The following is a 26,606-nucleotide window of genomic DNA, read 5'->3' on the forward strand; positions in this document are numbered from 1 at the left end:
AAATCCTCTCTAGTTCTCCTCTGGTACTCCTTTGCCCTCCTATTTCTCTCTCTACTGCCCCTTTCTTCCGTCTCTTCTCTTCCTGTGTCCGATTCATGTCGTCATGGCAGACTTTTCACCCTCAGCCCTCCGTCTGCATCCGTGCACCGCGATTTTCTGCGTTTCGTCGAGTCTCTTGCCCTTTCTCGTTTCCGGACGGGTCTTCCACTTTGGACAAGAGGAGCAAGAGAAGAACAGGGGATGGGATAGGAGAAAGACGGGGACAGGAGGACTCTGAGAGAGAAAGAAACAGAAAGAATCTGATCTCAGACCCACAACAAGACAGTCAAGCAACAGCAGTATGGACCAGCTCAACTACAACGAACAACAACAGTTCCAGAAAGTCGTCGAACAGAAGCAGATGGCCGACTTCATGAGACTCTACACCTCGTTGGTGGACAGATGCTTCAACGACTGTGTAACAGACTTCACATCGGAGAACTTGACGGACAGAGAGAACTCGTGCTTGACAAAGTGCGCCGAGAAGTTCTTGAAGCACAGCGAGAGGGTCGGCACCAGGTTCCAGGAGCAGAACCAGAAGTTGATGACGCAGATGAGACAGTAGGCGGGCCAGCGAGCCGCCCGCGTGATCCGCAGCCTGTTTATAACGAAGGCGCCGCCTCGTCCTCTCCATCTATATATAGATATGTACGTATGTGTTGCACGGAATAAATAATACAGAGACTACATGTTTTCCCTCAGCATGGACACCAAGCCGGCCCACTCCTTCTTCATGTCGAGGATGCCGCGGTACACGTCCTCCTGGCCCATGTCGTTGTACATGATGGCGTTGGTGAACATGATCTGCATCTCGAGCTCGAGCCGCTCGAGCGTGGCGATCTCCCCGGCCTTGATGCGCTTCACTATGGTCTTCAGGTCGACAGGCCGCTTGATCAACTCGTAGTACTGCGGCTCGTCGTGGGCGTTCACCGGGTTGAGGAACATCGACGCTATCCGGTGGGAGGAGATGTGCATGATGAGCTGCACGGACAGCTGCTGGAACTTCTTGCTCTCGGCCTTCGTCGGCGGCGCCGGCCGCTCCTTGCTGTGGCTCGTCATGCTCCGGGTCTTGGCCCGGGTCTGCACCGCCGCCGTGTCCTTCTCGTCGTCTGCGGCGTCTCCCTCGACCACAGGCTCCGTCTTGGCGGCACGCTGCTGCTGCTGCTCGCTGTCCCCGGCGTCCACCTTGGCCCGCTTGCTAGTCCGACTCTCCTCCTCCACACCGTCACCGTCGTCAAGCTTGTGTTTGGACGACGAACGTGTGTGGTGCGCCGTCACCCCTACCGCCGTCTTCTTGAGCTCGACAGGCTTTTCCTTCGGGCTCACGTTCTCCGCTGCATCCACAAACACCTCCTTGTCATCCTCTTTCTCCGAGCCCTCCCTCACTTGCGAAACGTCCTTCTTCGCCTTCGGCGTCGTCGCCGTCTCGGACCTCCCGGTCACACCCAGAGGCTCCTCCGCACTCTCCACAGTGTCCGGACTGCTGTCGCCATCTGTCTTCGGCTGCTCCTTGGCCATCACGCCCTCTGGAGCCCTTTCGCCAGACACGACCGGCGAGGCTGTGTTGCTCGATGCCGCAGCCTGATTGGAGCTCTCCTCAGCCATCTCTAGACTCTTCTCCACTATCTGCTTACTGACATGCCTCGATATCTGCAGCTTCTTCCCTTGCAGGTCTCCGCCGCTTTTCTCTGGAGCCGGCGATATCGACTTGCTGCCGCCCTCCTTCTTCACTTCAACAACCGATTTCTTGTCGACGGCTCCTCGTTTCCGCTTCAAGTCCTTCAAAAACTCCTCGTACAACACCCCGTCATCCATTTTGCCCTCCTCGATCTTCTGTATCTCGCTCTTTTTCGTTTTCCACTTGTTTTCCAAGTCTTCGATCTCCTTGAGGGTGGTGTTCTTATATGCGTTTAGGAGTTTGATTAAACGGTCCTTGACAAAGTTCAAATCAATAAACTTGCTCAACCTAAAGAGCATTGTGTTGGGAACCTGTTGAATGACTTGCTCGTTCCTGCCACGCTCATCACGCAGCGTCAACGACTCTGTCAAAATCTGGATTAACTGCACCGGACTGACAGGACCCTTGCTGGAGTTCACACTGCTAGCACCGCTGCCACTGCCCGAGCTGTAACTACCAGACCGTCCAGGTTTGTCCTTGTTGCTGTTCAAAAATCCGCTGATGTCTAAAAAGTCGAAATCCGGGTTTACCAGTGGGTTCGAGTTGATCATTCGCTGTAGTTGTATGATGTTGAAGCTCACCTCCTTTTTCTCCGACTGCTGCGCCGCCGCCATGTACAGACTGTAGATGTGCTGCAACGTCACTATCTTCTGCAAGGGGGTGATTTTGTCGTACAACTCCTGCATCTCCTGCGGAGTCGGCATCTTGGTCTGTTTGCTCGTGCTTTTGCTGTTGTTGCTATTGCTGTTGGCACCCGTGCTACTGCTACTGCTCTCCTTCTTGCCCTGTTCCTGCTGTGTCTTCATCAAAGCCCGCTGTCTTTCCTTATGTCCCTTGTTGTTACGAAGACCCAGCTTGTCCTCCTCTGTCCACGCAGCTGTCCCTCCCTCCATATTGCTCTTTCTAATGCTCGAGGGAGGCTGTTCTACTTCTTCAACAGTTCCAGCGCGTACATGAGAAAACAAAAAAAGTGTTGAAGTTTGCAAAATCCCGTCATCAGACATCTGTTATCTATGGAGAAACAGTCCTCAGACAACTTTCTTGGAGTCACTCTCTTATCGTTTGTCAGACAATGTCAGAAACAGAAGAATCGGAATTGGTATCTCTTCCACAGCACTATCCCTTGCTGACGAAAAGCAGAGACGAGCTCAGAAAGGAGCGACCTCCAGCAAAGGCGACTTACAGCGACAAGTACGTGCAGCCTTTCCTTTCAGACGTGAAGAACTCACTTGTCGAAACCATTGGAGTGAAGTTTGAAATTGCAGCACAAAAGTATCTCTCTGGAGCAGCATCTGATGATGAATACAGCAGAGTGAAAGACACCATTTATGAGTCGATCATCAAGGAAGACTGGATCAACGGAGTTCACGACGCGTTCAACTCTTACTCGGACTCGAATGACGCGTACTCCTTAATGCTACATGTTGCTTTCCAAACCACACAGCAGAAGGTGACGATATCAAATCTCTATGACTACGTTTCTACAGAATCAGAGGCCATTGCAAACGGCACCCCACTTCCTTTCCCTTCACTAACGGAAGTTTTCGACCAAGAAGTGAAAAAGGTAGAATCGCAGAACGAGGAAACGAAAACCGTTGAGGATGAAGCTGTGCGACAGTTCAAACAGATGATGTTTGTTGCGGTTTATCCGGATAGACCCATCCCGTTTAGTTTAGAGAAGGACGGAGACGACGGAGACGACGATGTTGAAGTCGACGGAGGTAAAGTCGACTTAACCTGCCCCATTTCAAGAGAAGTGTTCGTCAGACCGTACAGAAACAAAACTTGCAAACACACATACGACCTCGAACCGCTCAAAATCTACCTTAGGTCTTCGCAAGAGTGTCCCGAATGTGGTGTCTCGCTAAGAATGGAAACGGTAGAGCCCGACCTTGTGATGCAAACTCGTGTAGAGTGCTTCAAAAGAGACGCAAAACTGGAAGAGCTTGTCAAAGACAGGCGTTTCGACGAGACAGAAAAACTATGACTTTTTTTTATCTTCTTTTCTATATCTCAATCTTATACACGCTGCTTACGAATAATTATACCGATACAAGATAAAAAATTTCATTATCAGACTAAAAATACATACACTAAAATTCTAGAATACAGTTATAATAACAAACTATGCTAAAGCTGCTTACTTGATATCGTACCAACATTCTGTTGGCCAGTACCCACCAAACTGCCCTGTAACAACGTTTCCCCGCATAACCATCCAATCAAGTATCCTTTTCACCTCAAATGGCTCTAGTAACGGATCAATTCTTGCACACAACGTATCAAATGGAGTACCAGGATGGAATACTATGCTCCAAATTAACACGTAGACGCATTTATGCCACAACTTTTCATTGAAATCACCTTCCAAATCGACCCACAACAGTGAACATGGAGCACCAAGAGGTACAGGTACTCGTTTCGCAAGCATTACACGCTCCTTCTTATAATGTGAAATCAAAAAATCGGATTCTAGCTTCCCTCTGTCTAACGACTTTGTATAATACGTATTAGGTGAATCCATCTCTTGATCCACTCTTGTTACAACAATATGGTTACCACTGAGGAGCGTGAGAAGTGGTGCATAACACCCACTTGGACATCTTGTAGACAGTAATATACCATTGTGAGAAGTGTCAATTTCATCAAGAATATCGCACATTTTGTGGGCATCGTTAGCAAAATCGTCATCCAATTTACAATCCAATGTTAGCATTAGACGATCAGTGAGAGTAAACTTAATTTTAGAGTCCTCACCAAGAAATGCAATTGCCTTTTGATTTTCAAGCTCTGTCAAGGCCTTCGAATACAACTCCTTTGGAATGTCAGCAAATAAATCACGAACTTTGTTGGAGCTAAACTTTTCTACCTTTGTAGCAAACAATGCTTTTAGTTTGGTTTTTGCAATCTGCAAAGCCGATGGGTTCTCACACTCATTCATGAGCTCCAAATGTTCAGTTTGATCAACAGGGTACATGAAGTTCCTGCTTGTCCAAACATGTTCCTTCTCAATCATGGAAGTAGATTCTCTAAAAACCTCCTGTCCAGACTCATCTTTCAAAGGCTTAAATACCTGAGTTTTGAAATTATCTTCGTAGTTGCTCAAAATTTCGTTTTCAGTTTTATTGATGAATATATCCGCTCCTTGACTTTTCCAGACATCTAACATTTTGAATATATCATAGTTTTCCAAATCAGCAGCAGTAACAATACCGTTCGAGACAGCATCTAACAAAGCTGCTTCCCAATTCTTTTTTGCTTGCATCAAATTCCTTTGTCCTAACATCTTCCGATGTCTTGGCCATTGTCTCCTTAGCATCTCAACACCATAAATGTCATCTAAGACTTTTGCAACCGTTGGCCAATCAATATTTCCACCTACAGAAAGTGATTGTGTGATAACAATGGCTTTGATCAATATCAGCACATGGTCATTGGTGACTTTGACAGACGTACGTATCTTCTTGAATGTTTTGACAACCCTAGCTTGCGATTTGTTGGCAACTTTAAACTTCTTACGCTTTCTATCATCCATTAATGGTTCGAGAACATCATCTTCTTTAGCATTAGATACTGATCCGCGGCCAGTATCCACTGCCTCACTTTTGATTCCGTTACCATTTTCTGTTCCATCATCATCATCTTCTTCACTCTGCTCCTCAACACCATTATTAATAATCTTAACTCTCTTACGGCGATTCCCACCGGCGGAGGAACTTTTAACAGATTTCATTGCATTCTGTAGGCGCATCTCCTTGTCAGCAAACTTCCAACCCCTAATTAGAGTACCTTCATTCCGAACAGGAAGGTTTTGAAACTGAACTTGTGCACTAAACTTTCTGGTTGATGTCTTGATAACGTCTACAATGCATTCGTTGATGAGTTCTTCTGTTGGAGGATTTTTTATCGACTTGACAACAAACTTACCATTTTCCAGCTTTTCAGCCTCAACCAGTTTCTTTGCAGCTAAGCTTATTGCATCTCTGATCAATGTCCGGCGATCAATCAAATATCCAACCTTCATTAAGCGAGATATTTTGGCACAGAACTCACTATTGATACAGATACATCTGTTTTCATCGGTCAATTCTCTCAATCTGGCTCTTCTGAACTCTGGCCCGTAATCCATTGAAGGTTGCTCCGCATCTTTTGGAGCTGTTTTATCATTGAAAACGCTTTCTTCCGGTCCAGCAACATCGGATGCACCATTTACAGAAATATCGTCCGCCTTCTCATCTCGATTGTTTCCGTTCTCATTAGCTCCACTGCTGTTTTTCAATTGGGACTGAAGGTCTTTAATTCCTTTGTTAAATTTAGCTATATTTTTATTTCCGCTCTCCACAACTTTTTTATAAGAAGGTATGTCTTTCACAACTTTTTTAGTTTTTGTGTCAACTTTGATCCACCCGTTCTGTGATTCATAGCTTCCTTGAAGAGCAAAACGGGTTGGAACCTGGGCAGCTAACTTCGATCCTAGTGCTCCGCTATAACTTTTAGAGATAAAATAATATTTTGTCTGGCCCTCTTGTCCCGAGACCGGTACTGAGATAATTTTGAAGCGCCTGTCGATGGTATATGAGCTTCCGTACTTCACTGATTCTTCAAAAAGTGATGTTTGTGAAGCTGGAGCTATTTCACCTTCTATCGGGGCCACATACTTGTAGTTAGGATCTCTCCGGTTCAACACATTTTGCGTGGTGAATCTGTAAAACTTTGTCTTACCAATTTGAAAGATCTGGCCAACTATTGCGTTGACATTAGCAGGATTTGGAATATTCGTGGAGATTCCTTCCACTATGTTGGATATCTGTCTCGTATGATAGGTACCGGTCAATTCCGAGTCGAATTTTGCATTCATTATTCCAGGATTCTTCAAAACCAGGCTGTGAATCTGCGACGTTAATGGGAAGTATCTGTTAAAGTTTGGCTGATCTATAGTTTCTTCGCTGTCATCCAAACCCCCTATATCATTCTCGTCTCGCTGAGACTTTTCATTTAAGCTCTGCTCTCTGATCTTCTCAAGTAGCTTCGTCTTTTTGTTGGCAGGAGGCAAGTCCTTCAAGTACCGGACACCAGGAAAATATCTCTGACGAGAAGTGTACTCCACTTGAATCATCTCGATGAACCCGTTGTCCACTAAGAACTTCAAGATCTTGTTGAACCAACGTAGTTTCAAAATCGGCTGGCTTTCCTTGATTTCTTCAAACAAGTCTTTCGTCAACCTGAGCTTGTTCTCCTCCTTCTTGAGGGCATCAATGATCTGGCTCATCGCTTGGTATCGATCGTAATACTCGGGTGCGACATCCTCGGTCTTGGTGTCTTTGACAGCAAACCTGAAGTGGATCATGTGGTTGGTTATGCATTTCTTCACGGAGATAGAAAACTTTGTAATCAACAGATTGTCCTCCAATACGCCCAACCGAGTTGTCAACGAGCGCTTGTCCTGCCCGGACTCCTGAATGAGGTCTAGCGAGTTGATTCCGGCCTCCTTGTGCTTGGCAATGATTCTCAACAAATCGTAGGGCATCTTGCCCAAGATATTGTCTTTCTGCTGCACACCGGTCAAGTACAATGACTGGAAGTCTTCGCTCACTTTGATCATGTAATCGTTTATGTTCACGTCGTCAAAAAACGTTTCGTAATCTGGCAACTGGTCCTTCTCCTCCAGTGTCATCGACGGTTTCTCTGATTTTTTGCCACCGGAGCCCGAACCTTCGTCCTGTCCGTCCTCCACTTTCCTCCAGACCTCAAAGTCTGGCTTCTCGATGAGCCAGTTCCACACCACGGTCTTGGTGAACTCGTCGAGCTTTCCACATGCCGACTCCACAGAGGCCCAAAACTCCTTGGCGTTGATGCCCTCGAAGTCATTTGTGGCCAGCTCGGTCAGCACTTTCTTCACAATTGTGTCCGGCGTGTCCACCATGCGTATTTGTTATCGGTAATGTGCCCTTGCTCCTTGATTCCTGTCGTGAATCCGGCCCCTCCGGCAGCCAGCTTATCTGTTGTGTACATTCATCGATTATCTACTGTCAAAAAACACGCTTTGCACACTTGCATTTTGGCGGCCGCTGCGACAGCAGAACTGTCGCAGCAACGAGTTTTCTTCTATTGCGCTCTATAAAGTCTACTAGTTCATGCCTACTTAATATACAATCCCGGATCACAGAAGAGAGAGACGGTGACTAGAAGGTGCCGCCCGACTTCTGAGTCCAGTATTCCCTACGCTCCTCCTTGGCTGCACGATAGGCAGAGACGGAGGCGTCCGAGTTGCGAGGCACGGTGGAGGAAGGATCGTAGTCGCTGTCTGAATCTGTAAAATCCGGCTCTTTCTTGGCGGCGACAGGCAACTCGGGGGTATACGCATCGTCGGTATCGTCCTTTATGTCGAGAAGCTCCTCTGGCTTTTTGTCTATGACCTTCTTCACTGTCTGTGTCTTCTGGGAGGACTCGAAAATTTTGCTGTATTGGTCGGCCGCACCACCTTTCTTGGACTTTTTAGGCGCCGGCTTCTCTGTGTCGGACTCGGACTCGGAGTAGTACGAGTCCGACATGAAGTAGTCGTCCACGTCTATTCCGGCCTTTTCTGAAGGCAACGGCGGAAGTCCGCCGGTGCTGGTGAGGGTTTTCTTGGTGACTTTCCCGCTGGCAGCATGGAATGCCACGTTCTTGACGTGTTTCCTGGCGTCAAGGAAGTCTCTCTGCTTGCCCTTGTATTTGATGATGCCTCCGAGGATGGATTTGCCCAACCGTTGCTTGTACGTGGCCGCGTTGAGTTCGTAGCACTTGTTGACAAGGAGTTCAAAGGCACCCCCAAAGGCACGCTTGATGTCTTTCAAGTTGAACGAGCCTCGGGAAATGTTGTTCGCTGGATCGTATGGATCCTGAATGGCCAACGAGAACGGGTTCCTTCCAAGAAGATCTGGATTCGATCTCTTGGTCAAGTAGATGGGCTCCTTGTTGGAATTGAACGCCAAGGCGACGCTGTCGTAACCGAAGTTGTACCCGTAGAGCTCGAAGAACTCAATCAAGAGGCAGCCCAAGTTTTCCATCGGGTCGATGTTGTTCGTGGACAAGCGGGGGTGGAGCTTGAGGAACGAGTAGACCAGACAGATGATGGAGAAGCCACCCAAGCCTCCGACGTGGACCTCGTTCAACTTCCGCACGGCCAAAAAGTGCTTGACTATCAGCACCAACTCCCGCAGTCCGGGCGTCTGGGCGAGCCAGTCGATAATCAACTTTGCTGCTGTGAGACCGTTGGTTTTCTCGAACGAGATGTCGATGTGTATCCTTGTTTGCGGGTCGACGAACTTGATGATCGGGACCTTGGCCTTTGCGATGGGGACGACTTCGACCCCCAAGTTATGATTTCGGATGTACGACGTTAGCTGGTATAACGAGCTCTTGTTGTCGTACCGTCCCCGCTTGGATATCACGACACAGTCGATGTCCGACCCGGGTAGGTACAAGTCCGTGGCAAACGAGCCGAAGCAGTGCAGCTCTGCGTCGGGCCAGATGGACCTGATGTGTTCCTTCAAGTTGTTGATGACCTTGTTCCTGTTGTTGATCTCTTCGGCAGAGGGCGAGATGTACCGCACAAAGTCCTTGATCTCGGACGTGAGCCAGTCGGACATCTCGCGTTCTCTCGAGTGGTCGCTGTTACGGATCCACGGAAACTCGTCGTTCGCCTCGCCCGCCTTGTGGTGGATGTTCTTCGAGTGGTAGCTGCCCTCGTCGTTGCTCAAGTACTCGTTGTCGTCGTACGCACTGTAGTCGGCCTGGCCGGGCGCTGCTGCCGCCGCCTCGCCTTCGTCCGAGGAGAAGTCGAACGCTATGTAGTCGTCGTCCATGTTCGAGCCCTTCACCTTCTGTCGCTTCAAGGGCGGCAGCTGGTCCTCCTCCCCTTCGTCCTTTTCTTCCCCGGCACCGGCGTCCTCACTATCGGAGTCCACCAGCGATATGTACCGATCTGGGTCCCCGCTGCCCTTCTCGTGCGACGTGTCTGCGTCCTCCTCCCCCGACGAGTCAGAAGCGGACGAAATCTCCACCAGCTCATCCTCCGAGTCCAGCCTGTCGTCGTCCTCTGCTGCTGCTTTCTCTTTCTGCTCCTTCTCCTCCTCCTCCTCCTCCTCGTCCAGGTTCTCAAACTCGTTACCAGCCTTCCGCTTTCCGTCCGCTTTCGAGTTCTTCTCGTCGCTCAGCTGGCTCTTCTTCCGCTTGCTTTTTGCCTTCTTGCTTTTCTTCAACGCCACAAACCCTGCTGCCGCCGCCGGACCGCCGCCGGACCGGTTCGACTCTGATTTCGCCGTTCCTGCTCCCGATCCTGTCGCAGAGGACGGCTGTCCGTTCTTCTTGCCGCCCTTTCTCGGAATCTTGCCCGATTTTGCCGGTTTTTCGACACCTCGTGCTGTCTGCGGGCCCGCCATTCTTCCGCTGTGCTTCTTACTGTGTGAAGATGCCTTTCTACTACCAGAATATGCCTTCTTTTCCTTTTTTTGCGGCTCTGCTGCTCTGACAGCATCTTCAGCTGAAAAAAAAAGACAGAAACATGGACCCAGAAGAGAAAAACAGGAAGCGAGGTGCTGGTGCACAGAGGGCGTGCGTATCTCCTGGCTGGTGGTCCTCTGTGGTTGATCTCATTTGCCTTCCTTGAGAGCATTGAAGGGGACGGACAAGCAGAAGAGAGAGAAAAGGAAGCCTTGGAAGAGCCAGACAGACGCCGACAGACAGCTATGGCCGACAGATACTCGTTCTCCCTTACGACCTTCTCCCCCTCGGGGAAATTGAAGCAGATTGAGCACGCCTTGGCGGCGGTGAACCAGGGTGTCACGTCGTTGGGAATAAAGGCGACAAACGGAATTGTGCTTGCTACGGAGAAAAAGAACCCGTCTATTCTTGTGAACTCGGACTTCATAAATAAGATCGACAAGGTGACACCGGACATCGGGATGACGTACTCGGGAATGGGTCCGGATTTCAGGGTGCTGGTGGACAAGTCACGGAAGGTGGCCCACACGAACTACAAGCGAATCTACAACGAATACCCGCCTACGAAGATCCTTGTCTCGGACGTGGCCAAGATCATGCAGGAGGCGACGCAGAACGCCGGGGTGAGACCGTACGGCGTGTCGTTGCTTGTCGGCGGCTACGACGAGAACAACGGGTTCATGCTCTACCAGGTGGACCCTTCCGGCTCGTTCTTCCCCTGGAAGGCGGCTGCCATAGGGAAGGGTTCCAACGCCGCCAAGACGTTTTTGGAGAAGCGCTGGAACGACGAGCTTGAGCTCGAGGACGCCATACACATTGCGCTTTTGACTCTCAAGGAGTCCATAGAGGGCGAGATGAACGGCAACACCGTGGAGATCTGTGTCATCGGCAACGCCAACGACGACATGCTTGGCTTCAAAGGCACCACTGGCGTCAGCGGGCCTCGGTTCAGGAAACTGACTCCCCAGGAGATTGACGACAGACTCGACTCCTTGTGAGCAGCACGCTCTCCGCATGTACCCATGTATCCAAGTAACCGACCAGTATCCCCCGGCACTCGTCTGTATGTACGTGTATGTGTATCCTATAGAGAAGACGTGGTTTATAACCCTCCCTCCGCAGAGCAGGCGTGCCTCCGTCCTGCCTCCGGCTCTGGTGCTGGTGCTGTCGGCCCCGCATGTCCGGACGGCTCTTGTGAGCGTGCCCAGCACAAAGCCATGCAGCAGTGCACGTTTGCTTGCTTTGCAGCGGGGAGTAGAAGAACCTGTGGAGGGCATGTACAGAGTAGCAGCAGTAGCAGCAGCAACAAGATCAGCGAGAGCAGCAGCATACTACACGAGACCCATAACAACAATGTCGGCATCAGCACTGCAACAAGCACAGGGCTTCCTGGACTTTGTCAACGAGTCGCCAACTCCTTATCATGTCGTGAGCACCGTCAAGAAGGAGCTCAAGGAACACGGGTTCCAGGAGCTCTCTGAGCGTGCCAACTGGGCCGGCACGATCAAGAAGAACTCCAAGTACTTTGTGACAAGAAATGCGTCCTCGTTGATTGCCTTCGCCGTCGGCGGAGAGTACCAGCCGGGCAACGGGTTCGCCATGGTCGGCGGCCACACGGACTCCCCCGTGTTGAGAATCAAGCCAATCTCCAAGCAGACGAAGGAGGGGTACCACCAGATCGGCGTCGAGCCGTACGGGGGCGGGATCTGGCACACCTGGTTCGACAGAGACTTGAGCGTTGCCGGACGGGTCTTTGTCAACTACCCGGACACGGGCAAGTGCGTGGCCAAGCTGGTCAAGATCAACAGACCGCTTTTACGGATCCCCACTTTGGCCATCCACTTGACCAAGGACAGGTACGTGAAGTTCGAGTTCAACAAGGAGACCCAGTTCAAGCCGATCGCCGGGCTCGTTAACTCGTCGAGCTTGTCAGACTCGCCAGACTCCTCCAAGCCAGCGGCGGCTAAGGATGGCTGCTGCAAGGGCGAAGATCTCACCGAGGAAGAGTTTCACTCCGTGAAGTCCACCATCGAGAGACATAACAAAGAGTTGTTGGATCTCATTTCCCAGGAGTTGGACATCGAGCCTTCGCAGATCGAGGATTTCGAGCTCGTGCTCTACGACACCCAGCCTTCCTGTCTCGGCGGCATGAAGAACGAGTTCATTTTCTCCCCCAGATTAGACAACCAGGTCACTTGCTACAGCGCCACCGAAGCGTTGGTCAAATCCGTCGCCGACGGGAAGTTGGCCAAGAGCAGCGGCATCCAGCTTATTTCCTTGTTCGACCACGAGGAGATCGGATCCTTGTCTGCACAGGGTGCAGACTCCTCCTTCTTACCCAACGTGCTTGAGAGACTCACCCGGCTCACCGCCAACCCGCAGGTCGACTTGACCAGCGAGCTCCCTAGCTCCTACTTCCTCACCACCATGGCCAAGTCCTTCATGATCTCGTCCGACATGGCGCACGGCGTTAACCCAAACTACACGGAGAATTATGAGGCCTACAACCGTCCACACTTGAACGACGGCCCTGTCATCAAGATCAATGCAAACCAGAGATACGTCACAAACTCCGCCGGCATTGTGCTTCTCAAGAAGATCGGAAACCTCTCCAAGGTGCCACTGCAGCTCTTCGTCATCAGAAACGACTCCCCCTGCGGCTCCACCATCGGCCCTATGATCAGCGCCAAGCTTGGTGTGAGAACCTTGGATCTCGGTAACCCGCAGTTGAGCATGCACTCCATCCGGGAGACATGCGGTGCTGCAGACATCGAGAAGCTCGTTGCTCTCTTCGAGTCGTACTTTGAAAACTACAGTTCTCTGGAAGACACGATTTCGGTTGACGGCGTCGAGTGCTGAACTGAGCTCTTTTCCTTCTTCCTTTTCCCTCCCACCACTTAATTCATGGTCAGATAGATAGATAAATAGATAGATAGAGATAAGTGATTGGACCAGCACATAGTTTAGAAACGCTAGTAGCAGTTACGTAATGAAACACGTAACCATTTCTCTCTGCACAAGGAAAAACGCCTTTTTCTCTCCACCTATCACGTCAAGAGCTGGTCAAAGAATAAGGAACAGGTGCAGTTGCCAGGAAAGCAGGGGACAGTACACCAGGACCCCCAACAGACAGAAAAATGAGGACAATCCTGTCGTTCGTATGGCTTTTTTTGCAGTGGATAGAATTTTGTGCGGCGGACGGAGAGGTTTCCGTGGCTCCGGTCCTATTCATCTCACACAATTTGATTCCCGGATTGAAGCATTCTGTATCCCACAGTGAACAATTACCCTTTACAGAGGCCGAGGCAAACGTGTACTTGACGAGAGCATTCGAGCAGTGTCTAAATGACCATTACATCTTTGTGAAAATTCCGGGCTTGCGTGTTGAGGACTTCCAGAACTTCACAGCATGGCACCATATGAGGAATCGAATGACCAAGGCAAGCACGATTTTGGCGATGCCTAATGTCCTAGAGGCTGAGGGAGAAGATCAGCGGTCGGTCGTTCATTGGGATGAGCTTCAGAAGGTCTTGGAGATGCAATGCCACATTGACCAGTATGACGTGGAGCAGATGAACGAAGATGAGGTGCCTAACTTTTTGGACACAAAGAAAAAACTCATCAATATTGAAGTACCTCAGGTTTTGCTCTACCAGAAAGATCCCTCTAAGCGTGAGAAGTTTTTGGCGAAAGTGGATGAACTCATCAGGAGAATATGCATGAAATTCCCTTCACCCAAGGTCAGTGTGGTGCTTGCCAGCACGACACCGACTGAAGTCGATTACAACTCCATTGCCAACAGAGAGGAAGTTGTGGAGTACTACCAGATACCAGACGACCCTAAGGTTTTGAGCGTGTCGCTGCGGGAACAGGTGAAGACAAGCAAGCGTTTCATATTCCCCGACATAACGGTGTTTGATAAGACACGTTACCACGAGTTCGAGCGGAACGAGATCGGCGATACCCACCGCTTGAGTGATTTGAAGGACAAAGAGTGGGCCAAAGATGGAGGCAAGAATCCGGTGGAAGTCGAGGACGACACGTGGCTTGAGCGGAAGGAGAAGACGGTTGAAAAAGGAGAAAGCTTGTACAAATTCGGAGAAGACGACGATTTCCATTCGGCTTTGGAAGACAAACAATTTGTCGTGGATAATGCGATCTGGATTGCATGCGGTGTTGTGCTGTTCCTCTGCTTCATAGCCTTGGATTTCATAAAACTCATTGGTAGAAAGGTTTACGAACTCATGAGTAGCAAGAAGTCCCAGATCCCCAAAAAAGCCAAAGAGCAAGTGAGAACCAAGAAAATACCGAAGTCCGATTAATGCACATGGCGGGTTGTGACACAGGACCTATTCGACCCCAAGCTGGATTTCACAGCATATAAAAGACATATATAGCTCAAAAAAGGTTTTCTATATACACACAATCGCATTGTATGGCTCTTAAGCGTAATTCAGCTTGTTAATATCACCAGGCCTATATCAGTAATGAGCGGTGCTACAGCTAAAGTAAATCACCGGATACAGCCAATATGTCAGTCTGCTATTGATCTTAAAGGAAACTGGTTAGTTGATGAAACGGCGACTCAGCTTCGTCTCGCCAAAAGACCCTCGGCTTACATGTTTTAAGCAAATCTCGTTTTCAGCAAGTACCCGGTAGGAGGAAGAGGCGAAACTTCTTGGGTACATGTAATAGGCAGCAATGATTGCAAGGGGCAATTCAGGCAAGCTTTGCTTCCATTATGTACGATCATTGTGCAGGAGATTTTCCAGCCAGGCTTTCAAGAAAACGGTGAAGGTGTCCGATGAAGTCAGACAAGCCATATCAGAGAATGTGCCCGTGGTTGCATTAGAATCCACAATCATCACTCATGGGCTACCTTATCCGGAGAATATAGCAATGGCAAAGGAAGTGGAGAGACTTATTAGACAGAACGGTGCTATTCCTGCATCTATTGGCTTTGTTAAGGGGGTGCCAACAGTAGGTTTAAACGAAAGCGAAATAGAATTGCTAGGCCTACCGGATATTTACAATGTCAAGATAACGAGGCGTGACTTCGCCAACGTTTTGACGAGAAAGCTTACTGGTGGTACGACAATAGCGGGGACAATGATTCTGGCCAACATAGCAGGAGTCGACGTTTTCGCAACTGGAGGTCTAGGAGGGGTGAGCCGTCCATGGACACTTGCCGATGTTAGTGCTGATTTAGATGAGCTCAGCAAAACACCTGTTGCAGTTGTATGTTCAGGACCAAAAAGCATTTTAGATATCAAGCGAACTATGGAGTACTTGGAAACTAAAGGTGTTCCAGTTGCGACATACATTGATGAAGATATGAAGAACAGTCTGGAACTGGCGATAAGAACAAGATTGGACGATTTGAAAGCATTGTCGACGCCTGAAAGTCACAATGAGATCAACCGTATTTGGGAGTCTCAGGGGATCAATGTTCCAGGTTTTTATGTTAGGGATTCTGGTGTGAAAAGCCCATTTGTCTGGGAAAGTCCTACGGTGGCAGCAGAAATGATTTACAACGGTAAGTATTTGATGAGCATGGAGAATGGCTATGTTTTTTGTGCGCCAGCTCCTGTGGAAGCGGCAATGGATAGGGAAGCCATTGACGGGGTTATCGAAGAAGCACTCCGTCTGGCGGAGGAGAAAAATGTGACTGGGAAACATTTAACACCATTCATGTTGCAAACCTTGTACGACAAGACCAACGGGGCCAGTGCCAAGTGTAACGTCACCTTTGTGAAAAACAACACTGTTCTTGGTTCCAAAATCGCATCAGACTTGTGCTTGGTTAAAGGGGGGAAGAGGTCGCTAGTGCAGCCGCAATTCGAAACTGTCGAGCCAGCAAAGCATGAAGTAAGAGCTACAGCTAAGACTACAACTACGACCCCACTCAATCCAAGTGCCGTGGTGATTGGATCCGTTGCGCTGGACACCATGTGCCAGTTTCCAGCTGAAAAAATTAAATTCGGTGATTCCAACCCCGGTAGCATAGGCAAGGGCAGCATCGGTGGGGTAGGCTTCAATGTTGCTCTAGCAGCGTCCTGCTACGACCCTTCGCATCCCGCCGTGCTCATCTCTGCTCTCAACAAGAACGACAATGCGGGCGACTTCATATTGAAGCAATTTGACCGCTTTTCGATGCCGCAGCAGGGCATCATACATCTGCCAGGAGAGGCCACCGCACAGTACATCTCGATGCACGACTCCAAGGGGAGCCTAGCGTTGGCATGCGCTGACATGGACATCATTGAGAAAATCCCCTCTGCCCAGGTGGTTCAGATGCTGGAAGTGTACAAACCAAAGTATGTCTTGTTCGACACCAACATCTCTGTCGAACTAATGAACAGCATCATTGAGCATGTACGAAAGCTGGACACGGAGGTTCTCATCGAGCCTACGTCCGGCGTTAAATGCGTGAAGCTGGGCCGGTGCCATCTGCCCATTTTCCCGAACACGCCCGTCAAGCTTGTCACCCCGACGGTGGAGGAGTTGCTCACGATTTACACCTCGTTTGCAGAGAGCGGCAAGTTCGAGGACATCGACAACTGGTTCAACGTCCTCGACTCGCTTGGGGTCGGTGGAGACTTCCGAGAACGTCTCAGCCATGCGTCCCACAGATTCCCATTGATCGCCACCTATCTACACCAGGGCGTGTTCCAACAGGCGTTCCAGCTACTTCCCTTCTTCCCCAACATTCTCGTCAAGGACGGGGCGAATGGAGTCATGCTTGTACAGATTACCCGGGAAGCCAACCGCGTCCGCAGCCTTCTTTCGAAGCAACATCTGACATACAAGGACAACCGTACCACGGCCAGCAGCTTCACCATCGCGAGTGATGGCGGCAGACACAACCTCGCCGTTGTCATTCAACACTTCGCCGCTGCCACCGTCGATGCCGCCCAGATCATTAACGTCACGGGAGCTGGCGACTCGTTGGCCGGCTGCCTACTTGCCCAGCTGGCCAGCGAAGACAGGTCCTTTCCGTCCGCTTTGGACGACCTCGACAACCACCGCCGCCGAGAAACGCTTGTTGGGACAGCCCAGCAGGCCGCTGTCGCCAGTATATCCTTCTCGGGGGCCGTCAACGAGACAGCTCTGCGTCGTCTTGGATCATCCCATCTATCTAATGTGTCCCTGTAAGTTTTGTAAGCGGTAGAACACGCTTTTAACTGAACCCAACCGTTAACACTCGGACGTTCGCGTGAGCCAGTCCAGTCGTTTCCTGGAGGAGTTTTCTCCATTTCGTGCAACGACTGTTGTTCTGTTTGGTCGTGTGGGGTGTGGACCAGGGTGTGGAGGGGCTCTGGCTGGCTTGTGGTCGACACCGAGATAACTAGCGTGCGAAGTAATAGACCCCGAGAACCAACTCTCTCCTCTACGATCCTGTCCAAGTTGCCACTTAGAAGCGGAAGACAGCAGTTGGAAAATTACCGAACTCAAAAAATTTCCACTCTCCAGCCGAAGGTGAAGAACAGCAAACATGACTAGTGTCCAGCTCCCACCAGGAAGAGTCGAAACATTGACCGACGACCAGGAACACGTGCTCAAGCAGGTGTGGATGTACATGCTCCATTTCCAAGGGTACAACATCAAACCTCCTGGCCCACTACTGAGATCGAACTCGATAAACTCGACGAGATCGGCAAAGACACACGAGGCTCCAGCTCCGGTCGAAAAGAAGGAGAAGAAGAAGGGCGGGTTTTTGGGCAGATTGAAGCGTAACAAAGGAACGGATGAGATTTCACAACCACATCACAGTCGCCATAGCCAAGAAGCTTTGAAGAGAACTCTTTCGAACCAGTCTGCAATTGATCCAAACGTGAAGCACTCGACAGATCTGGGGGTCCACTCTGCCCTACGCTCACTGAACCCGAAGGAAACAGAAGAGGGCTTTTGGAACGCATTGCGTCACGACAGCCCGGACAACTTCATGCTTCGATTTATCCGTGCCAGAAAATGGGACGTTGACAACTCGCTACTGATGCTGGCTCACTCGATCGAGTGGCGTATCGATGAAAGTAGAGTCGACCAGGTTCTACGTGCGAGTGAGCTAGGCTGTTTGGAAAAGAAACAGGAAGGCGTTCTCACTCAATTCAGAAGCGGAAAGTGTATCATCAGAGGGAGAGACAAAAAGGGCAGACCAATTGTTATTGTGAGACCCAGGTTCCATCACAGCTCTGATCAAACCTTCGAAGAAGTCGAGGTATTCACATTGCTGTTGATTGAATATGCCAGATTGATGCTTACAGAGCCTATTGACCAATGTGCATTAATATTCGACTTGAAAGGTTTCACCATGGCCAACATGGACTACGAACCTGTGAAGTACATGATCAAAGCGTTTGAAGCGCACTACCCAGAGTCCTTAGGCATTTTACTCATCCATAGAGCACCATGGATTTTCAACGGTATCTGGCAAATTGTTAAAAACTGGTTGGACCCCGTTGTCGCCTCCAAAATCAATTTCACGAAACATGCTTCGGACCTCGAAAAGTTCATTGACAACAAACAAATTCTGAAAGAGATGGGTGGCAGTGATGATTACGAATATAAGTACCTCGAGCCTACTAAGGAGGCCAACGGTTTGGCCACAAATGATAAGGCCATGGTTACTAGCTCCGAAACCCAAAGGGAATCATTGAGAAAGGAGTTTGTGAATAAGACAATTGAATGGATAGAAGCTTCTGATGTTGCCACTTCGAAAAAACTGCTACAGGAAAGAATCGCTATAAGTAAGCAATTGAGCGAAAACTATAGAACCTTCGATGGTTGTGTTAGAAACAGAGGTGTTTATGATAGACTTGGAGATATCACATTCGGTTGAATTTTGTCTCCATTAATCGATGGTTTGTTTTTCTTCCAGGCAAAGATGTTTCTTCTATGTTTGATTGTAACTACAACTGCTATCAGCCCCTAATATTATGAACTTTATGGATAGATAATACAGTGTTATAGAATGCAATGAACTTTTTTGTCACAGTAAAATATTGCGGCGTTTGCTGTCATTATTCGTAAAGAGATATATAAAAAAAGATGTACATGTATATAGGAAAAAAAGTTCACTAAGGTAACCACGAGCTGTTTTAGTTTCTGACGTTATCAGCCATAGTGGAAGTCAAACTGGAAGTGTTTACTGCATCTGCCTTCTTCCCAGATTTACCCTCTATTTTCTCCTCAGTAACAAAACTGTTTTTCTCTTTAACAGACAAGAGTCTTTTACCCCAACTACCAGCTGCAGTATTACCGGTTTCATCCCGACATTGTTTCAAGAATGGCAATAACGCAGTACCACCAGTACCTCTCAGCACCTTACTTTTGCTGTTGCTTTTAGCCAAACCAGCTCTTAGCGTGCTCTTCTGCACACCCTCTGATCCCATGGTCTTCTCCTTTTGTGCTTGGATGACAATGTAACGAGTGACAATTCTAATGTGTTTGTCTCTGAATATTTTCAACATGGCAACACTGGCATCATACGCAAGCACCAGTTCCTTGTTCTTCGAAGCGTTTTTCATAACATAGTCACGAACGATGTTGACTTTTGATAGATGCTCCAAGAAATCAGCGTGCTTCTCAGGCATGTAGCTTCTCATTTCGCTCATAAAAGGGTTGGCATGTGCTTCATCTGAAGTCGACTCTCCAGTGGCCATATGATTCACATTCAACAGCAAATCTAGCGTCTGGATCGAAGAAGATTGGGCGTTTGACCCGCCACTTAATAGCCTTGGCTCTTTCTCATCTCCATAGTAAACGCCGTTAGGCAAGCCTGCACTCTCCATGTTTTTCCAGCCGGCAAGGTAAGGTCTCAGCTTGTAGTAAAAAACATGGGGATCGCACATTTCCTCCATCTTCATCAACACACTGCCTAAATAATCTATGCTTTCAGCCAGTTCTTTGAGACATTCAGTCACCTTTTCTGGCTCGTCACTCCTAGCGTATCGGATTGCATCCAGACCCGTTCTGATGCATGGCGCACACCGATACTCGAAGTATACACTCACCAGATAGAACCACGATTCATCTGTGGAACCAGTAAACGTGCTAATTGTCCGTAGGTTGTCCAAAAATGTTTCATCGTCCTCATACTTGCCTTCTTGCGGAAGGATCTCCTGCCAGTTCCAGAGGCACAAACCTGCGTAAGTTGCAATCGGTGGAATTCTTAGATGGTCAGAAATCTCGATCCATGGCTTAGCTAGCTGCACAGGCAGTTTGTTGGTCGGAATATCGACCCCCCATATGTAAGCGTGGGATAGGAATCCGAGCACCGAATAGGCCCGGCGCCATTGGGGTTCGGTTTCCAAGTGCGATGTGTCTAGAACTTCGAATTTGTCCACAACAGAACGTATGCGCTTTGTTAATAAGAGTGCTGGTAGCACGCCAACAGTATTTTCCCACGAATCGTAATAAGCTGGAAGTCTAGTGACGGGAAGCTCCTCTGGGAGGAAACCAGTTTTCTCAGAAACGTCGTAGTCACTCAACTCAGGAAGAGGATATGTGTAGGACATGATGCGCAGCTGTATTGTAACGTCGACCTTCTTGTGCTATCGTCAAAATTGAGCAAAATCTGAGAAAGAAACAAACTACACTCTCAGAACTGGAAACGGATGTCCGTCATAAATTCTTAGACACAAACCTAAACATGTCAGCCGGAATGACCAGAGTCAGTCGGAGAAGTCGGCTGACTTTCCGAAGAAAGAAGGAGCAAAAAAAACTTCCTCGGGCAAAAATTTACGTAAGCACGTTGGTGAATTGTTCTTGATGAATTGATGGCAACATGAATCTGCTGGCTCTTGAGCCACCAGGGGAAAGTAACAGAGATTCTGGCTAACGTGGCAAGCACCTTTTAAACCTCACAGAGAGAGGAAATCATATAGGTTGAAACACAACGATGACGTCGGACTCTGAGCAGACGCTTGATACGTTTGACGATGCTGCTCTAGCCCCACCAGAAAGAGCAGAGTCGCCATTATTCAAAACGAATAACATCATTCCAGGCTCGAAGGTGTTTGTCTTGAAGGACGAGAGATACCGGCTTGCGGAAATTCTGGCGTTTCAAGTACGTAAGAGCAGGCCAAATTATTATGTGCATTATGTGGAGTTCAATAAAAGATTAGACGAATGGATCGACGAAGATGCAATAGATTTTTACCGGCCTCTCACGCTGCCTAAAAAGCAGAATAACAAAAAGGACCACAAGAAACAGAAGAAGAAGACTGCCGGCCAGAAAAGCAATACCCCGGATGTGGACCAGAAGATGGTCATCAAGAAGGAGGAAAAGGATGAGGGTGTGATGGACTTGGACAATTTAAACGTCCAAGGTTTGGTCAGAGAGGGCGAGGAGCTGACACGAGAAGAGGAGATAAAGAAATTGAGAACAAGTGGTTCTATGACACAGACGAATGTCAGTGCGCTGGCTAAGATCAGAAATTTCAACAAGGTCATCATCGGAAAATACGAAGTCGAACCGTGGTACTTCTCTCCATATCCGATGGAGTACACGGAAGAAGGATCGTTGTACATTTGCGACTTTTCTCTCAACTTTTATGCTTCCAAAAAGCAATTTGAGCGGTTCAGATCCAAGTGTACATTGAAACACCCACCAGGGAACGAGATATACCGTGACGACTATGTATCCTTTTTCGAAATCGATGGACGAAATCAGAGGACGTGGTGTAGAAACCTTTGTTTGTTATGCAAACTCTTCCTTGATCACAAAACATTATACTTCGACGTGGATCCTTTCCTGTTCTACTGTATGACCAGAAGAGATGAATTGGGCCATCATTTGGTTGGCTTTTTCTCCAAGGAGAAAGAGTGTGCCGAAGGATACAACGTGGCGTGCATCTTGACTCTTCCGCAATACCAGCGGCATGGTTATGGTAAGTTGCTCATTCAATTCTCATACGAACTTTCCAAAAAGGAAGGTAAAGTTGGATCCCCGGAAAAACCTTTATCGGACTTGGGATTACTTTCGTATAGAGCGTTTTGGGCTGAAACCATAGCTGAGCTGCTTATTGAAAATAAGCCTGCCGAAATAAGTGTGGAAGAAATTTCACAGCAAACTTCGTTAACAACAACAGACATTTTGCATACGCTACAAACTATGAACATGCTTCGATATTACAAAGGACAGCACATCATTTGCATCACAGATCAGGTATCCCAGGCTCATGATAAACTAAAAAAGAAGAATAGACACAAATTGGATCCAAATAAACTAATATGGAAGCCTCCTGTTTTTACAGCATCCCAGCTAAGGTTTGGGTGGTAGTATGTAGCCTATAATGTATTATATAATTTTCTTGAATAAGAATTTGGGTATCAATCAAAAGGTATCTTATGCTTATTTTGCTCAGCAGCCTTAGCAGCAATAGCGCTGGGCACCTTAATACCACAACAGTCACCCCATGTGGATAGTAGAGGGTTGCCCCCACAGCACCCATGAGCCGCATGATCATGCTCGTCTTCTACACCCTCTTCAATTTTGTGCTCAGGTAGCTTCGGAGCAGGCAAAATAGTGCTAAACAGAAAATGCTGAACAACAGGCAATTTCCCCAAGACTTCAGCCTTATACATTTTGAACATGCCTTCCTCAATTTTCTTCCACGTCTTGACACCACTTATATCATCGAGCATGGGAGATGTCCACCTGAGACTTTGTGCGCCTGTTTTCGTTTTGTTGATGAAATCGACACACGCAAAATAGAAGTACTTATCTTTAAATTCCTCGACATAATCAGCATTGTGTATACTTAGAGGCCGAGGTCTTGTCAGGGGAGATAATTGGGCAGCACCGAATAAAAACGGAAGAAAATGATAATCATCAAGCCCCCAGACACCATGAGATCCAGCTGGCTCTAGCCAATAAAGAAGCTGTAGACGGCGCATTGTCTTCAAGTAGGCGGAAAACACAACCAATACCACCGACTTATCCAGCTCATGTGAATCGGGGAAATATCCTAGCTTATCTAGACTCAATAAAAAACATAAGAAGTTAAGCTCGTGGCCCGAACCATAGTCTATCCTCTCTCTATCACCAAAGGAATTTGTAATGTATGCACGTAAATCGACCAAATGCTGTGTGGATAATTCAATCGGTAGTTTTTCCAACAACGAGTTCAAAGAGCTATAAAGTTCGTCGTAGAAGCTTCTGAATTCAATTTTACCAAATCTGCTGTTTGTTTCTTTCTTAACAGGATTTTTCTCAATGACATAATTAATCGAGTCAAATAGGTCCAATAATGCTGTGATTTCTTTGGGTTTGGGCAAGGTTGGATCGGTCAATTCGATACCGTGAATCGCCAAAGCTAGTCTTTCGACATACGTGAACACATCGGCGTAAGTTTTCGAATGTTGGAAGATCTCTAGATCTTCTGCCGTTCTCAACAGTGACTTTGGTTCCTCTATTTCTGTCATATTTATCAGTGGATGATGATTGAACAGGGCAGAGCTTTCATGGAGAGACTGTACGTAACCCAAATGGTATTTCAGACAGCGTTTGATTTCGGGAAAGCTGGGGCAAGACGGAAAAGAGATTACGTCAGCTGCAAATGGCTGAAAAAATGAATAGCAAGATATCATCAAGAGTACAGTTCGAGATGTTACTTGGAGTGATTAATTAACGTTTCTTTGCTCTAAGACTACACGACCATTCGTATGGAACGACTGTATATTAAGTAATTTATATAGATTTAAAGCGTTCAAATTCATAACTTTTGTAATAAATGAGGGAAAAAACAAAGGCATTACGAATGACAAAACTGTTAATAGAAAAAAAGCCTTTAAAAAATATCGATCAGATCAACTAGTGGATGATCATTTATGGGCCTGATGATCAAACAGAGTATTTATCGTAATTTTTTTCGCTGGTTGGAACTGGAACTTGTTCAGCTTCGGCTTCAGCTTCAGCTCCCATCTGAGCTTCTATGGCGACTTCGTCTTCTGGCGTCAAATTGGATTTTGGACCGTGGTAGTGCTTGTATTTGTAAACGAAGAAGTAGACCATCGATAAGATCCAGACACCACATGTGATCACAACAGTATAATTCATGTCTGTTTTGTTCACAAATTTATTTGCAGGGATCATGGACACAACAATGACAAATAAACCCCAGGAGCAAGTGATCATACCATTAATCCTTGACCAGAAATGGCCCAAGAAGAAAGGTCCTGGCTTGAATCTGTCTCTGCCAGAGGTTAGTCTGAGGAGAACTGGAGTACACCATGCAGTGTAGTTACCTGAGACAGTCAAGGAGAACAAGGCATTTGCGGCAGCAGAACCTGCAAGACACAAGCAGCCCAATGCCAAACTAATGACAGTGGCGAAGACAACTGCACGAATAGGAACTTTCAATTTTGGATGGACAACCTTGACGTAGGTGGAAAATGGCAAACCGTCATCTCTTGCAAAAGCCCAGATTTGTCTTGACAATGCGGTCAAAATAGAGGAGCCCATCAACCATTGGCAGGTGGAGATTAAAGACATGAAAGCAATGGCCCAGTTTTTACCCAAGGAGTCGTAGAAAATTTGAGCCAAAGGAAATCCGGTTTTAGAGGAAATGACATCCTCAATATTGGGGTTAACACAAGCGTTGATGCAAATGATGATGAAGAAACCAAGCAGGGCGCAAAAACTGACCGAACTTAAGATACCGATGGGGACTCCGTGGGAGGCATTCTTCGCTTCTTCGGACATGTGCACACATGAGTCAAAGGCACCAATGGTCCAAACTGCTGTGAACAAAGAGAGAACAAACTGGAAGCCGATAGGCCATTCGGAGAAGTTGTTAACTTGACCGAAAATGAATTTACCGTCGTTGAAACCACGTCCATTGACACTATTTCCGATTGGAACGGCAATGAAGAATAGGATGATAATACCAGTGTTGCAGATGGCGGAGGTAGATTGTAGCCATGCAATTCTCTTAGAAGAGAGACAAGTGCAGATAGCCTGGGAGACGACACAGGCGGCAAAAACACCGTAGGTCTTGCCCGTGGTGATTTCGAAGGAGCCGTCGTGAGATAAGTACACGGCGGCCAGGATCTCCTCAGAATTACCGTAGCAGATGGACACCAAGCCGGAGCACAAGGCCATGGCGTTACAGAAGCCGATGAAGTAGGAGAAAACGACTCTGTAGCGTTCAGGAGCATAGTAGTAGGTCCAGTAGTACAAGCCGCCGGACGTTGGGATGGCAGAAGCGAGCTCCGACATAGATAGGGCGACCGAGATGATCATGATGGAGGCGGAGAACCACGCCCAGAGGAAGCCTGCTGGCCCGGCAGAGAGGCCTAGCGCTGACAACGAAGCGATGGAGGGCAAGACTCCCATGATACTGTATGCGATACCGAAGACCTGGAAGGTGGAGAAGGTTCTTTTCAACTCCTGCTTGTAACCGATTTCGGCTAACAAGTCTGCGTCGCCGGCGGTGTGGGTGGCATCGATGTTACGCAGGGAGGTTTCGTGGGACTTGATGTTCTCCATTCTGGACGAGACCGGACTCAGGAAGGTGTGTGCCGTTGTGTGTGCCGAGCGTGTCGGATGGGCATTGTTAGCGGAGTGGAGCTGCATGTTGCGCCTGAGGGGTGTGGATGGGGAGCAAGATGCGGGCAGAGGCAGAAGCAAAGACACTAGTAGGAGGAAGGAGAAACGCAAGAGAAAGAAGAGAGGAGAAAAACAAGTGCAGACGGAACTACGGTGTTAATATAAGCAGCGGTAGACCAACGGTGCAGCTGCTCGGCAGGGAGAGAAGGTCCCCGCCCGCCCCCCGGCCTACTCCACATTGCCCGGCAAACCACCAGCCTGCCCGCAACAGCAGGTCCAACCACCCGATAACGGTGAAGAGTTTTCCTCGATAAGCGTGGCTACGTGGGCGGGTAGCAGGGTAGCAGGCAAGCAGGCAGAAACGCAGGCAGAAACGCAGGCCAGGCCTCAGGCTCTACTGCCGTCTGCCCGCTTGTTATCTCTGTCGGAACGATGACCATGCAGGGAACCGGCCAGGCAGCAGGCACCGGCCGCCGGCGCAGTATCGGGCCAGTCACAGGCGTCAGCACAATGCGGTTTCTGCGAAGCTCTGCGAAGACGTTAGCGGGTAGCTGTCAGAGCGAGGTGTCAAGCCGTTTGACGTCTCCGACCGGGGCTTGCACCGGCCTGTTTGTGCTTCCTGTGCTCCCGCTGTTGCCTGTGCTTCCTCTACGTCTGTCCCTACTTAAACCTTTTTTTTGCAGCCTTCTGTAGCACCCCAGCAGACTTCTGCTTTGTCCGTCTTCCTCCTGCTGGAGGCATCCCCGAGCAGCTGAAAGGCAGTCCCAAGCAGCTACTGAAAGGGCACTCCGTCGGTCCCCGCCCTTAGCGGCTGCCATCGCCGTTCGCTGGCAGCCGCTAAGGCCGCTGGTC

The 26,606-nt window shown here is 48.5% G+C and overlaps 11 protein-coding genes across 11 annotated transcripts; 5 read left to right on the forward strand and 6 right to left on the reverse strand.

The window, feature by feature from the left end:
- Nucleotides 1-340: 340 nt before the first annotated feature.
- On the forward strand, nucleotides 341-604 carry TIM9 (mitochondrial import inner membrane translocase; the record flags this gene model as incomplete). The annotated part of the gene is made up of 1 exon (XM_019162859.1): nucleotides 341-604. The coding sequence occupies one exon, from the start codon at nucleotides 341-343 to the stop codon at nucleotides 602-604; it is 264 nt and encodes an 87-aa protein (XP_019017990.1).
- A 119-nt stretch (nucleotides 605-723) lies between these two features.
- On the reverse strand, nucleotides 724-2,610 carry PICMEDRAFT_11840 (hypothetical protein; the record flags this gene model as incomplete). Its single annotated transcript, XM_019159849.1, has 1 exon — nucleotides 724-2,610. The coding sequence occupies one exon, from the start codon at nucleotides 2,608-2,610 to the stop codon at nucleotides 724-726; it is 1,887 nt and encodes a 628-aa protein (XP_019017991.1).
- Nucleotides 2,611-2,789: 179 nt separating this feature from the next.
- PICMEDRAFT_72909 (hypothetical protein) lies at nucleotides 2,790-3,704 on the forward strand (the record flags this gene model as incomplete). Its single annotated transcript, XM_019164327.1, has 1 exon — nucleotides 2,790-3,704. The coding sequence occupies one exon, from the start codon at nucleotides 2,790-2,792 to the stop codon at nucleotides 3,702-3,704; it is 915 nt and encodes a 304-aa protein (XP_019017992.1).
- A 153-nt stretch (nucleotides 3,705-3,857) lies between these two features.
- On the reverse strand, nucleotides 3,858-7,640 carry PICMEDRAFT_72910 (hypothetical protein; the record flags this gene model as incomplete). The annotated part of the gene is made up of 1 exon (XM_019164328.1): nucleotides 3,858-7,640. The coding sequence occupies one exon, from the start codon at nucleotides 7,638-7,640 to the stop codon at nucleotides 3,858-3,860; it is 3,783 nt and encodes a 1,260-aa protein (XP_019017993.1).
- Nucleotides 7,641-7,739: 99 nt separating this feature from the next.
- On the reverse strand, nucleotides 7,740-10,192 carry PICMEDRAFT_16687 (hypothetical protein). Its single transcript, XM_019161308.1, has one exon. The coding sequence runs from the start codon at nucleotides 10,138-10,140 to the stop codon at nucleotides 7,900-7,902; it is 2,241 nt and encodes a 746-aa protein (XP_019017994.1). The 5' UTR covers nucleotides 10,141-10,192; the 3' UTR covers nucleotides 7,740-7,899.
- A 254-nt stretch (nucleotides 10,193-10,446) lies between these two features.
- Nucleotides 10,447-11,199, forward strand: PICMEDRAFT_72912 (hypothetical protein; the record flags this gene model as incomplete). The annotated part of the gene is made up of 1 exon (XM_019164329.1): nucleotides 10,447-11,199. The coding sequence occupies one exon, from the start codon at nucleotides 10,447-10,449 to the stop codon at nucleotides 11,197-11,199; it is 753 nt and encodes a 250-aa protein (XP_019017995.1).
- Nucleotides 11,200-11,554: 355 nt separating this feature from the next.
- On the forward strand, nucleotides 11,555-19,040 carry PICMEDRAFT_59087 (hypothetical protein; the record flags this gene model as incomplete). Its single annotated transcript, XM_019163343.1, has 7 exons — nucleotides 11,555-13,039; nucleotides 13,642-14,374; nucleotides 15,099-15,679; nucleotides 15,761-16,486; nucleotides 16,706-16,936; nucleotides 17,358-17,361; nucleotides 17,692-19,040. 7 exons carry the CDS (start codon nucleotides 11,555-11,557, stop codon nucleotides 19,038-19,040), a joined length of 5,109 nt encoding a protein of 1,702 aa, XP_019017996.1.
- A 128-nt stretch (nucleotides 19,041-19,168) lies between these two features.
- Nucleotides 19,169-20,808, reverse strand: PICMEDRAFT_16692 (hypothetical protein). The gene has a single exon (XM_019161309.1). It carries the CDS (start codon nucleotides 20,716-20,718, stop codon nucleotides 19,300-19,302), a length of 1,419 nt encoding a protein of 472 aa, XP_019017997.1. The 5' UTR covers nucleotides 20,719-20,808; the 3' UTR covers nucleotides 19,169-19,299.
- Nucleotides 20,809-21,101: 293 nt separating this feature from the next.
- On the forward strand, nucleotides 21,102-22,484 carry PICMEDRAFT_72917 (hypothetical protein; the record flags this gene model as incomplete). The annotated part of the gene is made up of 1 exon (XM_019164330.1): nucleotides 21,102-22,484. One exon carries the CDS (start codon nucleotides 21,102-21,104, stop codon nucleotides 22,482-22,484), a length of 1,383 nt encoding a protein of 460 aa, XP_019017998.1.
- Nucleotides 22,485-22,534: 50 nt separating this feature from the next.
- Nucleotides 22,535-23,629, reverse strand: PICMEDRAFT_72918 (hypothetical protein; the record flags this gene model as incomplete). Its single annotated transcript, XM_019164331.1, has 1 exon — nucleotides 22,535-23,629. One exon carries the CDS (start codon nucleotides 23,627-23,629, stop codon nucleotides 22,535-22,537), a length of 1,095 nt encoding a protein of 364 aa, XP_019017999.1.
- A 418-nt stretch (nucleotides 23,630-24,047) lies between these two features.
- Nucleotides 24,048-25,694, reverse strand: PICMEDRAFT_72919 (hypothetical protein; the record flags this gene model as incomplete). The annotated part of the gene is made up of 1 exon (XM_019164332.1): nucleotides 24,048-25,694. The coding sequence occupies one exon, from the start codon at nucleotides 25,692-25,694 to the stop codon at nucleotides 24,048-24,050; it is 1,647 nt and encodes a 548-aa protein (XP_019018000.1).
- Nucleotides 25,695-26,606: the final 912 nt, after the last annotated feature.

Source organism: Pichia membranifaciens (genome assembly GCF_001661235.1).
Source record: "Pichia membranifaciens NRRL Y-2026 unplaced genomic scaffold PICMEscaffold_3, whole genome shotgun sequence".
NCBI classification, from domain to species: Eukaryota; Fungi; Ascomycota; class Pichiomycetes; order Pichiales; family Pichiaceae; genus Pichia; species Pichia membranifaciens.